The sequence below is a fragment of the Rattus norvegicus genome, chromosome 3, assembly GCF_036323735.1.
Source record: "Rattus norvegicus strain BN/NHsdMcwi chromosome 3, GRCr8, whole genome shotgun sequence".
In the NCBI taxonomy this organism is placed as follows: domain Eukaryota; kingdom Metazoa; phylum Chordata; class Mammalia; order Rodentia; family Muridae; genus Rattus; species Rattus norvegicus.
In genome coordinates, this window is record NC_086021.1 from 80,982,046 (window position 1) to 80,999,472 (window position 17,427).

At 41.8% G+C, this 17,427-nt stretch overlaps 1 protein-coding gene across 8 annotated transcripts; it reads left to right on the plus strand.

Moving 5' to 3' along the window:
- Window positions 1-2,424: 2,424 nt before the first annotated feature.
- On the plus strand, window positions 2,425-17,368 carry Hnrnpa3 (heterogeneous nuclear ribonucleoprotein A3). Of its 8 annotated transcripts, XM_063284132.1 has the most exons (12): window positions 2,425-4,040; window positions 6,212-6,334; window positions 6,414-6,560; window positions 6,639-6,849; window positions 7,258-7,347; window positions 7,432-7,527; window positions 7,623-7,703; window positions 8,370-8,430; window positions 8,473-8,513; window positions 9,609-9,731; window positions 9,819-9,884; window positions 9,978-14,000. In XM_063284132.1, the coding sequence occupies exons 1-11, from the start codon at window positions 3,969-3,971 to the stop codon at window positions 9,869-9,871; spliced, it is 1,098 nt and encodes a 365-aa protein (XP_063140202.1). In that variant the 5' UTR covers window positions 2,425-3,968; the 3' UTR covers window positions 9,872-9,884; window positions 9,978-14,000. The 8 variants fall into 8 exon arrangements, with proteins under 8 accessions (XP_063140202.1, XP_063140201.1, XP_063140204.1 ...); XM_063284131.1 differs by lacking the exon at window positions 9,978-14,000 and adding an exon at window positions 16,961-17,368 and having other exon boundaries at window positions 8,370-8,513; XM_063284134.1 differs by lacking the exon at window positions 9,978-14,000 and adding an exon at window positions 16,961-17,368 and having other exon boundaries at window positions 2,425-3,974; window positions 8,370-8,513.
- Window positions 17,369-17,427: the final 59 nt, after the last annotated feature.

A 17,427-nucleotide genomic window follows, 5' to 3' on the forward strand; every position in this document is an offset into this window, starting at 1 on the left:
ATGAGAATAATGATAGGATTTACCTCCTAAAGTGGTTTACAGGAATTAGGACTGGGATGTAGCTCAATGGATATAATAGGATGCTAGTTCAGTATGCACAAGCTGGGAGTTGGCTATGACTGAAGCATCCTAGTGACTGTTGTAGACTAGACGCTAGAGCCAATGCATGTGTCTGTTAACCAGGTGCCCAGGGTTTATATACACGGGGCTGAGGCTGTCTATAAGGGAGAGCAGGGCTAAATGGATAAAGTTTCTGATGGATTCAACTCCATGAACTGCTCTTAGCGTCTGTCCGACTATGTAATGACAGACAGTGTCTGTATCTTCGTAGTCGTCCGTGCCTTTAATAGTTTATTTTCTTTGGTGCTTGCAGATAGGTCCTGAGTTCAATTCCCAGGAACCACATGGTGGCTCTCAACCATCTGTAATGCAATCTAGTGCCCTCTTCGGGTATCTGAAGACAGCTACAGTGTGCTCACATACATTAAACAAATAAATAAATGTCTTAAAACAAAAACACAAGTTCTAATTTCTCTATACAGAAAGTGGCACTCATACAAAAAATCACCTCATCCCTTAACACAAAAAAAAAAACACAAATCTGACCTTTCCTCTCTACAATTACACACAAGAAAAGAAACTTATCCCCTCCTCCTTGTCAGGAACAGATGAAAGTAATCAGATTGGTGAGGCGCCCTTGGCTCTCCAAGTCCATGCCCACTTCAGAGTGGGTCTCAGGACGTCTCCTCATCCCTTGTGGCCATGGCCCCCTGATACATCTATCTTAACTGCATCTCGGCCATACATATAAAGTCAAGGTCTTTTTCCAGAACAGATTTACAGATGTGGCACCACTCAGAGTTTACGACTGCATGTGGAACCGAACTGCTTCACAGCAAGACTACATGCACACATTTAGTGTACAGACAGGAAGCAGAAAGCTTACCATGGGCTACAAACACATACAGATATTCCTATATAGACCTGGATTTGCCAGCATCTAGATGAGGTAGTCCTGAAAGCCCTGGAGAACCAGGCCTATGCGCTAAAATGTAGTACCAAGGATATTCAGGAACCCCAAAAGACCAATCAGGAGCCTATCCAATGCGATCACACCAGGGTCTTTATTAACAAGGTCAAGCTTGGGGCTTAACACACTGCAGACCCACAGGACAGTTCTGGTGAGGAAAGGCCCATCAATGGAACAAGGTTTCATAGAAAATGGCAATCAAGCAGTGAGTGTTTCTGGCCTTGCAAGCATCTAATTGGGGTGTTACTATGGCCTTTAGTGTAATTGGCTGGTGCTAGGAGCCAAACCATAAACTTCTGGTATTTTTTTTTTTTTAATTGGTGGCTATTAGGCAGGTTATCAAACCCAGGTGTAGATTCGTTGAGGAATAACCTGGAAACCAGTGCTAGATTCGGGATTTGTTGGGGAACATACCTGGAGAAGCAGGCCTTGTTTGAGGTAGCCTGGAAACTGGAGCTAGGCTCAGGTTTTATTGGAGGTAAACTGGAGACTGGAGCTAGATACTGAACTGTTAGCTTACTTGAGTGTAAACTTCGGTCAGGCTTTCTAAGATGGAGTCTAAAGCCAAAAACTCGGTCTCTCAAAACCATCTCGAAAAACCAAGGATCAAAAAAAGAGAGGTAGGGTTGGGGATTTAGCTCAGTGGTAGAGCGCTTGCCTAGGAAGCGCAAGGCCCTGGGTTCGGTCCCCAGCTCCGGAAAAAAAAAAAAAAAAAAAAAAAAAGAGAGAGAGAGGTAGCTGAGCATGCCCCAGGGAGCAAGCCAGCCAAAGATCGGCTGTAGTTTCTGCCTCAATTCCTGCCTTGATTTCCTTCAGTGGTGACCACGACCTGGAATTACACCAGGTTTTCCTCTTCTAAGTTGGTTTTGGTCATGGCGTTTATTACAGCAACAGAAAGCAAACTAGAACCAGGGTATCCTGTAGCCCAGGGTGGCCTCACACCCACTTTGTAAATGTCCTTGAACTGTTTTGAGACAGGGTGTCTATGTCCAAGAGCTAGCTGGCCTGGTACTCTCAGAGATCCTTCTGCATCTGCTTCCTGATTGCTGTGACTAAAGTCCTGAGGCACCACATGTGGCTGCCCTGGTTCTTTTGAAATTCCCAACCTCCATTCCCCAAGCACTGTGAGTTTGAGGGATTAGAAGGTGTGTCACCCGTCCAGTGTGCAGAGATGAGGATCCAGGCTAAGGCCTCACGATTGAGTGTTGGAATTAAAGGTGTGTGCCACCATCTGAATCCATTTCTAATCTTTCACAGGAAGGAACAGTTAAACTACAAAGGAATTTGTTACACAGAATGTTAAAATATGCAATTTGTTTCAGGAAAAGACTTTGTCAATTGTGCCTCCCCCCCCCCCCGCCCCAATACTTTTAAATAGAGATCTGCAAATTTTTTTCTTTCCTTTTGAGACAGGGTCTCACTATATATACACTGGCTCCCTGAAACTCCACGTAGGGCCAGAGACACATCAGCCTCTTTCTTCAGAGTAGGCTAGAGGTGTCCCATACTATGCCTGGCAAATCTGTAAATTGTTAATCTACAGTTGTGGTGAGAAGGCTAGGCTGATTCCACGACAGGCTTCAAATTAGCAGTTAAGGAACTAGGCCTAAAATCCCAGGCTTCAGCTAGTCAGAAACTGCCCCACCACCTGGCCTGAAACAAGGACAATGGGTCAATAGTTTCCAGCCAGCCCCCACGCCCCAGTAATGGAATGTTCTTAGAGATAGCAGTAGAACACAGCCCACCTACCCCCGGATTCCTCAGCAACAGTTTCCAGCCACCACACCCCGGCAACGGTTCTGGAATACCTAGAGAAAGACAACCACCAACCCCGGGATTCCACTAAGGTGCTTTAAACTGAGCCTGCGAACTTATTTCCGGCTCTATCTTGGTAATGGGAAACTCCAGCATGCTAGACGTCTACAGAATAAAACATTTTGCGTTTACATGAGTCCGGGGGGTGTCATTCTTCAGCGAACCATGGCCCCTTACAGTGGGTGTTTCGAGATCACCTAATCCTATGTTCACTTTTACTTGAGCAACTAAAGTCCAAATGATTCCGAATCCCTTTGCCAGGCAGAAAAAGGATTCGACTTATTTCATTCACATGCTGCACAGTAAAACTTGAAACAGATGACCACATTAAATAAGGAACAAATATCTAGTCAACAGGTAGGTAGCCTATATGGCCAGAAGCCTTTTAGAAACTTTGGAAATGGTCCCATTCTCTAGATTCTGTACCCAAAACAAGTGGTTCTGCTTCTTCCTCGCAGACTATCTTAATCTTTTAAATAAGCAAGTTGCCTAAGGTGAAATCTTATTAACTCAGCCGCATTTTGCGGTCTGTGAGAAGTGCAAGACTGAAACTTGCAGTGTGGGTCTCCCAAGCTGGCGGAGCCATATTTTCCACACCTCGGCTTCCGATATTTGGGCACCCGCGAGGAAGGCGAAGGGGTCAATCGACTTTCTTACAACCTTAAGTCTCAAGTAAGAAAAGCGTGACTTTAAATCTGGCACTGGAGTGGGGCGAACTCGGAAATAGAGACCCAGAAGAGCGCGGGGGAGGGGCGAGAGGCGCTGGAAGAAAGGGAAAGGCCTTTCTCTAAGCTGACGCGCGGTCACGCGGCTTTCTCCCGACGTGGGCACTCGCTATTGGTCAAGCTGCAGCTGACGTAAGCGTAGCTGCCGGGCGCGAACCGCGGCGAGGGCGGCGCTGCGTTGGAAGTTGGCGAGGCGCGCGCGCTCCCGTTGGCGGCCCAATCCCTGCTCTCCACTCTCGGCCCGCCAACCCACTGGTCCAGTCGCGCTCCGCTTTGGCGTGACCCCGCCCCCGATGGGCGGGCGGCGCGCGGATAGAACATCACGTGGTTACTAGCCCCGCCTCTTCCTCTCGGTCCCATATTGAACTCGAGTTGGAAGAGGCGAGTCCGGTCTCAAAATGGAGGTAAAACCGCCGCCCGGTCGCCCCCAGCCTGACTCCGGCCGTCGCCGCCGCCGCCGGGGGGAGGAGGTATTAGGGGGAGAGCGGGGGGTTGCTGGGTAGTTGCCGGCTTGGGGGGGCTTTGGCTCGATGGGAGCGGGGAGGCCGGGGGAAACCGGGACGATCGTCCCGCGCTTTGCTCTGAGGGCGGTGGGAGGGGGAGGGGAGCGGGCCGAGTGGCCTCATCCAGGCCCTCCTTCGCCCTGGTCCTCTCGGCCGGCCGCACCAGCAGCCCTCGAAGACGCGGCGCGGCCGGGGAGTAGGTCTGCGGCCCGGCGAGGAGCCCTCGGGCTGTGGGGCCTGACTGGCGAGGCCGCGGGCGGCATGGCGGGCCTCCGCGGGAGCGGTTGGGAGGAGGAGGTGGGGGAGGGGAGGAGCACATCCGGGCGAGCGAGCAGGCGGGCGGCGGCCACATTGACATTGATCTGCCGCCGCGTTACGAAATGGCGCATTGGCCCGCAATGGCCGCCGCCTGGCTACGCCGCCAAGAAGGAGTGCGCGGGATTGGAGGGAACGGCGGGAGGCGGCCGGGCAGAAAATGCCGCAGATGGCCTCCAGGCTCCGGGCGCGGTGCTTTCCGCTGGGGTGCTGCCGGCGCGGATCTATCTAGGCCTTGGCGGGCCTTCTGGGTGATGACAATCCGCGCAATATTCTGGCCGGATTTTCTCAGCGCTCATTTGGGGATACATTACTGAAAAGCTTGCTGCTTTAAGGTGCTTCCTAACCCGCTGCTTGTGCTCAAGGATTTGGAATGGAGTATTTACAGCGTCCTACGGTTGAAGTCTTAACCATTTCGGGGTTTTGAGTGTAGTTGTTTATTTGGAACTTATTTATCTAATTTCTCATATTTCGGATTGGCCCGGGTTATGGTTTACTGGATTTTGGTTTTAGAGAACTGCGATCACACTCGAACATAACCACGATTACGTGAATTTTGTGTGTATAGAGATGTTGTTTTTTGTGTATTGTCAAATTCATTTATCCGAGGCTTGAATAAATGGGACTAAGTGAATTATTTGGGTAGTTGATCATTTAACGGGTTTCTGGTATGTGGCTGTTTTTATTATATTGAATGTCCTAACATTTCTGTTTCTAGAGAATGGAAGATGTTTTAAATGTGTAAATGTGAGCCCCCGTAAGGACTTGTGTTGAATTGTCTTAATGCGTTCATTAAAAGCGTTCACGCGAAAGTAAAACCTTCAAAAGAAAGTCACAGTGTAGATTATTTCCTAAGTCAGTTACGGTTTTGTTCCTAATTCCTCTGGTCAGGCAGCATGTACTATGCCTTGTAAATCCAAGTTTACGTAGTTGTGAATATAGGAATCGCATTCGAAGTCACTTAAAACCATTCGACGGAAATGGGTATAACCAAGGTAAATTGATTACAGATAGCTAAGTAGTGGAACTACGTGTGAATGTTGCGTGCCCACCTGTTATCCTAGTATTTGAAAGGCTAAGTAAGGTAGGACTGCCTCAAGTTCCAGGCTAGCTTAGCCTGCCCTTATCTTGAGCCTGCCTCAAAACTCACCCACCCACACCCTTAGTCCCTACAAGGTATTATTATGGGATTGTTTTTACGTCTTGGCTGTGTTCTGTTTTGTTCTTTGTGGGATATGCCTATTTTGCGTAGGAATGTCTTAATAACTGACTGGCTGGAAATGTGAATTTCTTTTAATTTGCCATTGTAAGCTTAAGTTGCATTTTATGGATCATGTTTTAAAATTATGGGTTTGTTGGTGTTGCAGACTGAGGACAGTGGAAATGGCATGGGTTGAATGAATAATGCTGAGTCTTTGGGGTTAATTTTTCTAGTGAATGACTTGTTACAAACATCTGAACTATTCTAGACTTTTAGTTGTAGCTTTAAAAAATTAGTTTTGAAGAAGTCTGGGACCGTTTGGGGTTCAGTTTAGTTATACTTTAAAGTGACCCCGATACCATTTTTAGAGGGTTTTGTTTGTTTTTAAGACAACCTACTCACCTCATACTAGACAACCTCATACTGGCCTTAAAAAATTGGATATGTAGTCCAGGCCAGTCTCTGTCTCCCAAACGCTGAAGTTAACTGGTGTGTATTATCATGCCCAGCGTGGAGCAGATTTTTTTTAATTGGATGGAATGTTGTTACGGGTTTTGAGACACCTATAACTTAAAGTTCATTTTCTCCAAGAAAAAAAATAACTATCAATCTTTTTCCTCAGGGCCACGATCCAAAGGAACCAGAGCAGCTGAGGAAGCTGTTTATTGGTGGTCTGAGCTTTGAAACCACAGATGATAGCTTAAGAGAACATTTTGAGAAATGGGGCACACTTACAGATTGTGTGGTGAGTTCTTGGGGTAAAAATGATCTTAGAAAGGGATGGAGACCTATAGGATTATTTAATACTTTGAACTATTTTATAGGTAATGAGAGATCCTCAAACAAAACGTTCCAGAGGCTTTGGTTTTGTGACCTACTCTTGTGTCGAAGAGGTGGATGCTGCAATGTGTGCTCGGCCACACAAGGTTGATGGACGTGTGGTGGAACCAAAGAGAGCTGTTTCTAGAGAGGTATTTTAATAACATGTTGTATAATACTTGGAACTGTTTCAGTTTGGTTTTTTTGACTTAAATTTATTTTATTTGTAGGATTCTGTAAAGCCTGGTGCCCATTTAACAGTGAAGAAGATTTTTGTTGGTGGTATTAAAGAGGATACAGAAGAATATAATCTGAGAGACTACTTTGAAAAGTATGGCAAGATTGAAACCATAGAAGTTATGGAAGATAGGCAGAGTGGGAAAAAGAGAGGATTTGCTTTTGTAACTTTTGATGATCATGACACAGTTGATAAAATTGTTGGTAAGTAACAATTTATTAACTTGTTAGTAATTTTTGAAAGGAAATAAATTTAGTTTTCATAAAACATTGAGGTCAGTAGCTCTCAATCTTCCTAGTGATGTGACTCCTAATATATATCTTTCCTCATGTTGTGACTCCTGACCATAAAATTATTTTCATTGCTACTTCATAACTAATTTTGCTACTGTTATAAATCCATGTATATTTGATATGTAGGGTATCTGATGTGACTCAATCTATAGGTTGAGGACTGCTCATCTATCTAGATCAGGATACATTTACTTCTAGAATATCCCTTCATTGTCTTCTCAGTCTACATCTTAACAGTATTTAATTGCATGGTGATAAAGGGTTCAATTTTACATGGTTTTCCAAACAAAAAATTTTTGTGTTTTACCTCAACTTTAGTTCAGAAATACCACACTATTAATGGGCATAATTGTGAAGTGAAAAAGGCCCTTTCTAAACAAGAGATGCAGTCTGCTGGATCACAGAGAGGTGAGTTGGATCAGATACACATAAATAATAGACATGAACAGTTAAGGAAAGATTTTGGAGTTTTCACTGTAACCCATGTTACAGGTCGTGGAGGTGGATCTGGCAACTTTATGGGACGTGGAGGAAACTTTGGTGGCGGCGGAGGAAACTTTGGGCGTGGAGGAAACTTTGGTGGAAGAGGTAAGATGTGCTCATTATATGTACTACTGTATGATAAGTTTACTAATAAGTTAGTTGAAAGTATAATTTTTGACTCGAACCTTGCTTTTCCTCAGGAGGCTATGGTGGTGGAGGTGGTGGCAGCAGAGGCAGTTATGGAGGTGGTGATGGTGGATATAATGGATTTGGAGGTGATGGTAAGTCTTAAATGGTGGTTTTTGATCTTTAATTTCTGCATTGCTGGAAATCAGACACGTGACCTCAAATGCTAGGTGGTAGGACTTAGAAGTGTGGTAGGTGACAAGTTTTAAACAACCACATTAAAAATGTTACAGCTTGGGGTTGGGGATTTAGCTCAGTGGTAGAGCGCAAGGCCCTGGGTTCAGTCCCCAGCTCCAAAAAAAAAAGAAAAAAATATTACAGCTTCCAATCCTAAAACTTTGAATAGACCCATGAAATAGTTTCTTCCAATTAGTGCCACAGAGTAGGAACCTCTTCCCAAGGATGGAAGTAAAGCACCAATTAGTTGTCTTTGCTTAGTAAGATTTATCACCAGCAGTAGAGTTAACATTGGCTTTGTGTGAGGCTATATATTTTTTTCTTTTTTTCTTGACCGAACCCAGGGCCTTGCGCTTGCTAGGCAAGCGCTCTATCACTGAGCTAAATCCCCAACCCCCCGAGGCTATATTTTCTGAAGCAAAATTGAAAACAGACTTTTTTAAAAAGAAACAATGCCAATCATAAGATGTTATCAGTCAAGATTGCTTGTGCCGAGATTCTAGAGTGTTAGCTTTGTTGTCATTTACAGTATAAAGCCAGAATTATTTGGTCCCTCTGAACAACTTTCTCTGTTTGTTTTGCAGGTGGCAACTATGGTGGTGGTCCTGGTTACAGTAGTAGAGGAGGTTATGGAGGTGGTGGACCAGGATATGGAAACCAAGGTGGTGGATATGGTGGTGGAGGAGGAGGATATGATGGTTACAATGAAGGAGGAAATTTTGGTGGAGGTAAGTTATAGATACCTGGATTAAATGCAAACCAGCATTTAAATTAAAACTCTATGGTACTTGGAACTGCTTAAAGGATAAACGGGGGAGGGGGGAGTTGTAGTTGTTAATAGCTATATTGTAACCCTGACAGACCATAGCCATTATTTTTAAGTTGTGTGACTATAACCACTGCGTGCACACACTTCACATTTAGAAAACCATTTTGAGGGGGAGTGTGTGAGGGAGGGTTGAATTCTAGGTTAGTCTGGATATTAGGAAAGCAAAGGTTTTTAATGTACAATTTAATGTTTTATAAAGGCTATTTTTGAGTACACAGTAACTTGTCTTCAGACACACCAGAAGAAGGGCATTAGTCCCATTATAAATGATTGTGAGCTTACCATTCGGTTGCTGGGAATTGATCCTTATTGCCATTCCCAGAATATTTTCATCATTCCAACTGGGACCTTTTATTTAATAAGACCCTATCTCACAGGTCAGCAAGCCTCAGACTGTATTGGCTGGCCTCAGGCTTTGATCTTTCCTGTATCCACCTCCCAAGTGCTGGGACTATACATAGATGCACCACATACTAGGCATTTAATTTTTAACAATTATTCAGCGTCTGTAGATACTGAAAATTGGGAAGGTTTGCTATTTGGTATAGTGAAATGTACACTTACTAGTTTAGTAAATTACGAGGGAAGTTTTTAATTTGGCTTATTGCTGAGTTTTTTCTTGGGATGTGTAAATTGTTTGAATAATTAGACTTAACTAAATGAATAGGATTCCAAATTAGCTCTCAGAATACTTAGGGTGTTTCTTTATTATGTATTAATAAATATTGGCTATGTACTAACTATACATAAACCATGGACCACACACAATTACATGTAATGTTACATGAGAAACTTCTTAGAAGTGTGCTCTTCTAGACAGCTTCCACTTATTGGTCCCTCTTTTCAGTTAGGCTTCTGATTATTGGAGTTTAATACCTGAAATTGCAGTTAATACTTGCTTGAAAATGATTATACTTGTTGCCAATGATAGACCAGATAGTTACAGGGCTATTATCTTGTTTGATAACTACAAATAAAATCTTTGTCATTTCAGGTAACTATGGTGGTGGTGGGAACTATAATGACTTTGGAAATTATAGTGGACAGCAACAATCTAATTATGGACCCATGAAGGGGGGCAGTTTTGGTGGAAGAAGCTCAGGCAGTCCCTATGGTGGTGAGTTTTTTTTTTTTTTTTAATCAAAATTCTTGAGCCATCTTGGTTAACATTACATATATTAAGAACTGTGTGTGTTATTTTCAGGTGGCTATGGATCTGGAGGTGGAAGTGGTGGATATGGTAGCAGAAGGTTTTAAAATAAAACAAACGGTAGGTATCTTTACATTTTTAAAAATCATGATAAAAAATATATGGAATTGTTCACTGAGTGTAATAATTTTTTTATCCTGTATTATTCAACAGGCTACAGTTCTTAGCAGGAGAGAGAGCGAGGAGTTGTCAGGAAAGCTGCAGGTTACTTTGAGACAGTCGTCCTAAATGCATTAGAGGAACTGTAAAAATCTGCCACAGAAGGAACGATGATCCATAGTCAGAAAAGTTACTGCAGCTTAAACAGGAAGCCCTTCTTGTTCAGGACTGTCATAGCCACAGTTTGCAAAAGTGCAGCTATCGATTAATGCAATGTAGTGTCAATTAGATGTACATTCCTGAGGTCTTTTATCTGTTGTAGCTTTGTCTTTTTCTTTTTCTTTTCATTACATCAGGTATATTGCCCTGTAAATTGTGGTAGTGGTACCAGGAATAAAAAATTAAGGAATTTTTAACTTTTCAATATTTGTGTAGTTCAGTTTTTCTACATTTTAGTACAGAAACTTTAACAAAATGCAGTTTTGAAGGTGTTTCCTTGTGAGTTAACAAGTAAAGAAGATCATTGTTAATCACTATTTTGTATGAATTTTGCTAAAGTTAACTGTAAAGAAACACCTACTGACTTGCAGTTTAAGGGGAATCTATTCTCCCATTTCCAAAACCATGATGACTGGGCGCTGACATGTGGAGAGAATAGATACTTGTATGTTTGCAAATGTGTGTTTTAGATAATTAGGATTGGGTAATAAAAAATAGCATATTTGTGAATTTAATAGCATTAAGATTACATTCAAATGAAAAAGATCTCAAAATTTGCTGTTTGGTTTTGTGCATTTTCTTTCAAAATGTAATCATGATTTTAGTGTGGTAGACTTAAGTCCTAACCATGTTTAAGAACATCTCCATTCCACATTTACCTTGATAACATTGAAACTGCTGCCAATAGTTTGGGGTATGAAGTGTTTATACTGCCCTCTACTTCCCAAGGGCGGTAGATGAATGCCATCTCCCTATTTAACAGCCTTTTAATATAGAACCACCAAGTCTGCTGTGTCTGAGCAGACTGTGGTGGGTACCTGGTTTGTTTCTGCTTTTAAGATTTAAGGTCTCAAAGCCCCATTGGTCTAGTCAACTTTCCTTGGTTACGTTCCCCACACACAGCTTTTCAGAGCAAAGGAATAAAAATCACTGGTTTGAACCCCTGACTGGCTGGCATGCTTTCCTGTTCATATTCTAGCCATTTTGCTGGATGGTGAAGCAAAGTATAGTAAGGTGTCGTCTAAACCAAGCAGCAGAAGATGTAGCACACACAGTTGCTCAGTGCAAGCACCTCACTTCCCAAATATCTCAATTCAAATTCAGAACGTCTTGAGTCCTTAAATCCCCAAAGAACACATGGTTATTCTTGTATATATATCATTCTAAAACATGTTGGGTGTGACAATTTGGAGAACCTGTTTGAGGAGCTTTAGATACTAAGGTGGTCATATACATGAAAAAAAAATGTCTGCTGTTGCGCCAGCTAGTGCTTAACAATTTCATTCAAGTCCTAAGTATGTGCCCTGCTGTTACTTTCTTTGGCAGTTGACCGTTGAATTCAGATTTTTACTTGGTTTTTAAAGTATAAGCTAAACAAGCAATAAAAAGGGGAATGGGGTGTGCTAGTATTTCAATATGCTCTCTTGTTGCTCTACTGTGCCTCTGTGCATTAATATTTGGATGCATGCAATGCTAGCATGGAACTTTGGTCTTCACAAATACTGCAGTTTTTCCAGAAAACACTCACAAACCAATAAATGTAACAGACAACATTCCATTTGTTAATGGGCATATGTGCATAAGCAGTGTAGAAAATAGGCTCATGTTAGAAACTGGTTACATCCTTCATAACTAAAAGTGTGGTTATTTGAATGGACACTGTCAATGTTCATAGCTTAAACCTGGGTACCTGGTCAAAATGCTTAGGAAACATTAAAATTGAGCTAAATTGTCTCAAGTCCTTTTATTCATATAATAAAGATGGAAGAAATGGGATGGGGGAGGCTGGCAGTTCCTGCTTTGTTTGTGAAATTGTTGGGCACAACCTTGACAGTATCCTTAAATGTAATGAGGTCAATTGTATTAACCAACTTTTTATGTTCTGGAACTAGTATCATAGTGAAACCTTTTTCAGTAAGTTGATGTTTACAACCTATAATCAGGTGAAACCTGTATGTGGCCTGTTTATAAGTTGTACTAAGTTAGTTTTTGTGAACAGTGTGGAAGAGTAAGCCATGAGAGCGATTTAACCAGCTTTAAAGGACCTAAGTTGTGCTTTTTAAGCACTGGATCAAAGGAAAACCCACTAAGACAGGACTTCAGCAGCCAATTGAGTATGGACAAGTCAGCATAAATAAAGAATGAGAAGGCAGCAGCAAGAGCTTCAACAACAGAGAAGTGGAGGCATAAGATACTATGGTGATAGTGAGCAACTTCCCAAAAGCTAGTTAAAGCTGCTTATTACAACTGAATGTCGAAGAAAGTAGCAGGAAGGAGCTCCGCCATTTGGAACATCAATGAGCTAGTTGCCACAGGCACTAGGTCTAGCGTTTAGACCTGCAAGGAAGGGCAATAAGCATTAGGTAAGGCTTGAATTTGATTTTTTTTTCACTAATTAAAGAATACTTTTTGTAAAGCAAGGTAAGAGTAATCTTTTTGATTTGCAGGTGAATGAGAACCCTACCTGCCTAACTGAGGAATGTCTTTCCCACCACCTTAAATACGAAGGTTTCTGGCTGGGTAAGGTTTGTAGCTCACAGTAAAAACCGATGACCGTTGGTTTCCCTACAAATTAATGGGACAGTTTGAGACATTACCCCTCAAGCTCAGTTTTATTTGGTACCCCATAGAACAAGTTCTAAGCCTTAGGCAGTTATACCATGCCAAGGGTATTTGTCATGAGCCAGATGTGTTCTCTTCATATGTACAACTTGCTGTTCCAAGGGAAAGGCAGCTTTCCATAACGGAAAGTCATGTTGGCTTTTCAGAAAGTAATTTTTGGTGTATGACTTTATAATGAGCTGCTAGTTTCCCTAGTTCCACCCTAGGAAAGCAAGGAACTTTCACAATTGTCAAAATGTCTTCCTCAAAGTTCTCTAGCTTAAAAGTTTACTATTGCATGGACCAGCAGGGACAGTCAGTTTAGTTATGTGTTTTTAGTCTTCCCCAAAACCCATCACACCAACAGTCTGGTCTCACTGTTGTCCTAGCTTGGAACTCAGTCCACCAGCCTTCTGTCACCCAAGTGCTGGGATTAAAGGGTGGTGCCTATATGACAACTCATTCCTTTAAAAAAAAAAATCCAAAGAACGGCTGGGTTACTATTAAAATGTGTTGCTGATTGTCCAAAAGGGCTATTTCTGCTGCCCTGAAAGGGCTTCTTTGAAAATTGCTTAATTCAGGTTACTTTTTAATAGAATATTTTCAGGGGACAAATCTGCAAAATGTTTCCTTCACAGGGATACCCTGCATTGCATCAACAAGTTTGTGTGGCATTTAAGTCAGGATGAATTCACAGAAATAGGTAGCAATCTTTCAGTGGTGGTTACTTAATAGATTTAGAAAAATAAATACGTTATCTTAAAAGGCATTTACAGTTCATTTCCTTTCTGAAATAAAATTATTTTACTTAATATGGTTCCACTGTCATTTCTGCAAAAATCGTTGGTAGCAACGGTGAACAAGAAAACAAACGAAGGCTGACTTTGGTTTTGTTGGACTTGTGGGATACTGCTTCCAGTTTATGTCTGAAAGCTGTGTTCACATTCATGTTGAAATTAGGGAACACATGGAGAAAAAGTTCTGGTAGGGGACTACAGCGAGTTCAACTTGGTTTTTATGAGTTCTGTCACGATTTAAAACGCCTGACAACGGTACGGTGATTGGCATGGTAGCAAGCATGCAGATATGCAAGGTGCTGTGAGGATCGGTAGCCTGTCCAAGTATTCAGTTTTGAAGCTAACATGTTTTCAGATCTTTATGACAGCAGAGGTGGTCTGTAATTCAATTGTTTCATTTGTAGCATAATGAAATGTTACAGAAAGATGACCTTTTCATTAAAATATTTTTAGAAATGTGTGTGTGGTCTTATTTTTCAGTATTCCTTTGACTTAAGTGGATATAGACATTTTAATGTGAGGTATCATAGGAAGTGGAAGCAGGTACTGTCACTCAATACAAAGACAACATGGGCAATTGGTTTCTGGTCAGATTTTCTGGGTGGTAGAGGATTAGGAATTGGAAAGGCTAGGACTATAAGGTGAGTGCCACATGTGACATCGATTCAATTTTGGAAGGCAATTCCTTGGCTGAACATGAAGGTAAAAGGAAGTGTCTTTCAAGTTTTCTTAGTTTCCACTGCACTTAACCTTAAGTAGGATAGTAGTTACCTAGTGACAAGAGTTAACAACAGCCTTTACCTTTTGAAATTGAGGCTGCTTTCTCATACCTGAGATTTCATTACCTTGGGTTCTTAAGTACTGAGTTTGAAGGTGCCTAGCCACATGAATCCAGGTGAGGATTCTTGGTAAGATTTTAAAATTTGCTTTGAATAATTTTGTGTGTGTGTGTTACGAAATTAGCCACAAATTGCCTTATTTTAAGGAGACCTGTCCTGAAGTAAGCTAGCTCAAGTCCCAAAGTGCTGAGGATATGTCCCCATGACATTTGCCTAGCATGCAAGATTCTAGGATTGGTCCCTCCCCTGTACACAAACCGAAAGCTGCCTAACATTAAAGGAAGATTAAGGCCCTTTAGTTTTCTTTAGCAAAATCAGGGTATTAAGCAGTGAGTGGGTATACGTTTAGGTTTACTAGAGTGGCAGTTGGCTATTAGCGATGAAAACCATGGTAGGCATGTTCACAAAGCTGCAGTGGACAGTTCTGGGAACTAGAAGGTAAGTGTTTTACATACAAACAGGTACCGAATTATATATAGGGCAGTTTTGATCTGTAACATAGTAAATAGGTACATGAATACATTTTATAGTATGTCCATATGGCATAACCCTATTTTTAGGGGTGGTTTTGCCTAGATGCACATGTGTATGCCTGGCGTCCTTAGAACCTAGAAAAGGACTTCATTCCCTGGAGCTAGAGATTTTGAGTTACTGGATGCTGAGAACCATACCTTTGTCCTTTTAAAGTAGCAGGTGCTACTCCCCTGACCCTTCCATTGTAACTTTTAATGGCTTCAAATAGTACATTGGATCCATCTGGAGTTGGAATAGGTGATTTTCTTTTCAAATACACATTGTTTCACTGTGTAGTCATGGAAACATCCTTTAAGCTGAAGATAGTTGCCTGCTGTGAATTTCAGTTGTCTTAATGTCCTCATTTAATAAGTTAGGATACAGCTAGGTTCTGTTTCATATTTAAGCTTTGCCCATCAAGTTTAGATAATGAATTTAACCATGTGGGCTTGGACAATTTGAGGATTTTATGTTTCCTTAACTGATAATGCCAAGCTTAAAATACTAGGTTTTGGGCTTAGTGACTAAGGATAAGTTACTTTTCCAGAGCACTGGGTTTGATTCCAGCACCCACATAAAGCAGCTCAACTACTACTAGTGCCAAGGGATCCTGTGCCCTCTTCTGGCCTTTGAGAACACAAGTGCAGACAGTCATGATTATAAAACACCCCCAGACATAATTTTTTAAAAATTTCTTTGGCTGGGAATTGTACATGCCCTTTATCCCAATAGGGGGCAGGTAAGGCCTTTGTCAGTTCAGGGACATCCAGGATTATATGGTGATACCCTGTCTTTTTTTAAAATTTGGTTTGTTCAGAAACCACCCAATCTGGCATAAATAAATACAATCTCGCTTTGAATGTCTTAAATCAGAGGCTGGAGAGATGGTTCAGTGGTTAAGAACACTGGCCGTTCCTCCAGAGGTTCTGAGTACTGGCTCAGCAGTAGGTGTTTTATACATTAAATTCTCATTTCATTCAATGGGTCTTAGGTCTTTGAAGTTACTGCCCAAGGATCATTTGAGTCTTCACTATTATTACTATTGTCCAGGATATGAAAGGAAACGTTAATTTTTGTTATCAGAATTAAGTAACTTTCTCATTAAAATCTTGGTACCAGTTGAGAAGATGGCCCAATCAAAGCTCTTGCTGTGGAAGCAGTTTGAATCTTTAGTACCAATGTAAAAAGCCAGGGTGATCATATGCCCACTGGGGCTTGCTGGCTGCTAGCCTGGCTCCAGGTTCAGCAGAGAGAGACCCATGTTTCAAGGGTAAGGTGGAGTGAAGGCAGTACACTCAATGTCTTCTGGCTACCTGTGCATATAAGATTCCAAGACCTAAATTGGTCCCTTAAGAACTATGCAAATATAGAGAGTATTGCCTGATGTTAAGTGTGGAGATTGGATAAAAAGGTTGCCTATCTAAAGAGTGCTTTAAAATTATGCTTGAAAGCATACTTAAAATCTAATGAGTGGGGCTGGAGAGATGGCTCAGCGGTTAAGAGCACTGACTGCTCTTCCAGAGATCCTGAGTTCAATTCCCAGCAACCACATGGTGGCTCACAACCATCTGTAAAGAGATCCGATGCCCTCTTCTGCTGTGTTTGAGCAGCTACAGTGTATTTATATATAATAAATGAATAAATCTTTAAAAAAAATAACTTGTTGCTAAAAAAAAATCTAATGAGTGATTAGTTAAGTCAGAATCTTGAATTTTTTTCTCTTTCCCTCCCAAGTAGAGATTTATCAATCAATCTATCTGCAGTCTATTAGATGGTAAGAGTGATACCGCCCCCTCTTCCTTTCCCCACCAAATTGAGACAGGGTATCACAGTGTAGTCCTGGCTGGCCTGGAACTCTGAAATCTGCCGGGCTGCTGAGTGCTAAGATTGAGGTATGCACTGTCACACAGCTTCATAATCATATAAATTAAGGGTGTGGCAGTTCATTTGAATAGTATCTTCCTATTCACTCGAAAACAGAAAAATCTTAGATATGTCTTAAGATTTTTTAATATTAGGGGCTGGGGAGATGGCACCATGATTAAGAGGAGATTCGTTGCTTTTGCAGATTCCTGCTCCCACAGGGTAGAAGTTTCAAAGGACATCTATGCTGGCGAACCCTCAGACACAGAAAGTCACGACTCGGTTAAGAGCGGGTGTTTTTGCAGAACACTAGAGCTTGGCTCCCACTAGTCACGTTAGACACCCTCTTCTGGTCTCCACAGACAACCGGACTTACATACGCGCACACACACACACACAATCCAGATACGCAAGTTTAAAAAAATTAGAATATGTTTGACATAACAACAAAGGTGTGCATTTTAGCCTACAGAATTGAATTAAAACAGTCCAAGTAAGGATTAAACAGACTAGTACTTCAAATGCAGAACAAAGGAAATTTTGTTCTTAATGGTTAGGTAAGCTACAATTTGTTAAGTTTTACATTTCTTGTTTTCTTAAAACCGTGCATGGATGTTTTGGTTTCATGTCTTTCTGTGTAACTGGTGCCCACAGAGGCCAGAGGAGGGGGTT

Bases quoted from the DNA above. Each gene is read 5' to 3' on its own strand.
- Hnrnpa3 (XM_063284131.1), top strand. From the start codon at position 3,969: ATGGAGGTAAAACCGCCGCCCGGTCGCCCCCAGCCTGACTCCGGCCGT. The intron at 7,528-7,622 runs GTAAGATGTGCT...GCTTTTCCTCAG, and splicing joins AGGAAACTTTGGTGGAAGAG to GAGGCTATGGTGGTGGAGGT. The intron at 8,514-9,608 runs GTAAGTTATAGA...TTGTCATTTCAG, and splicing joins AGGAGGAAATTTTGGTGGAG to GTAACTATGGTGGTGGTGGG.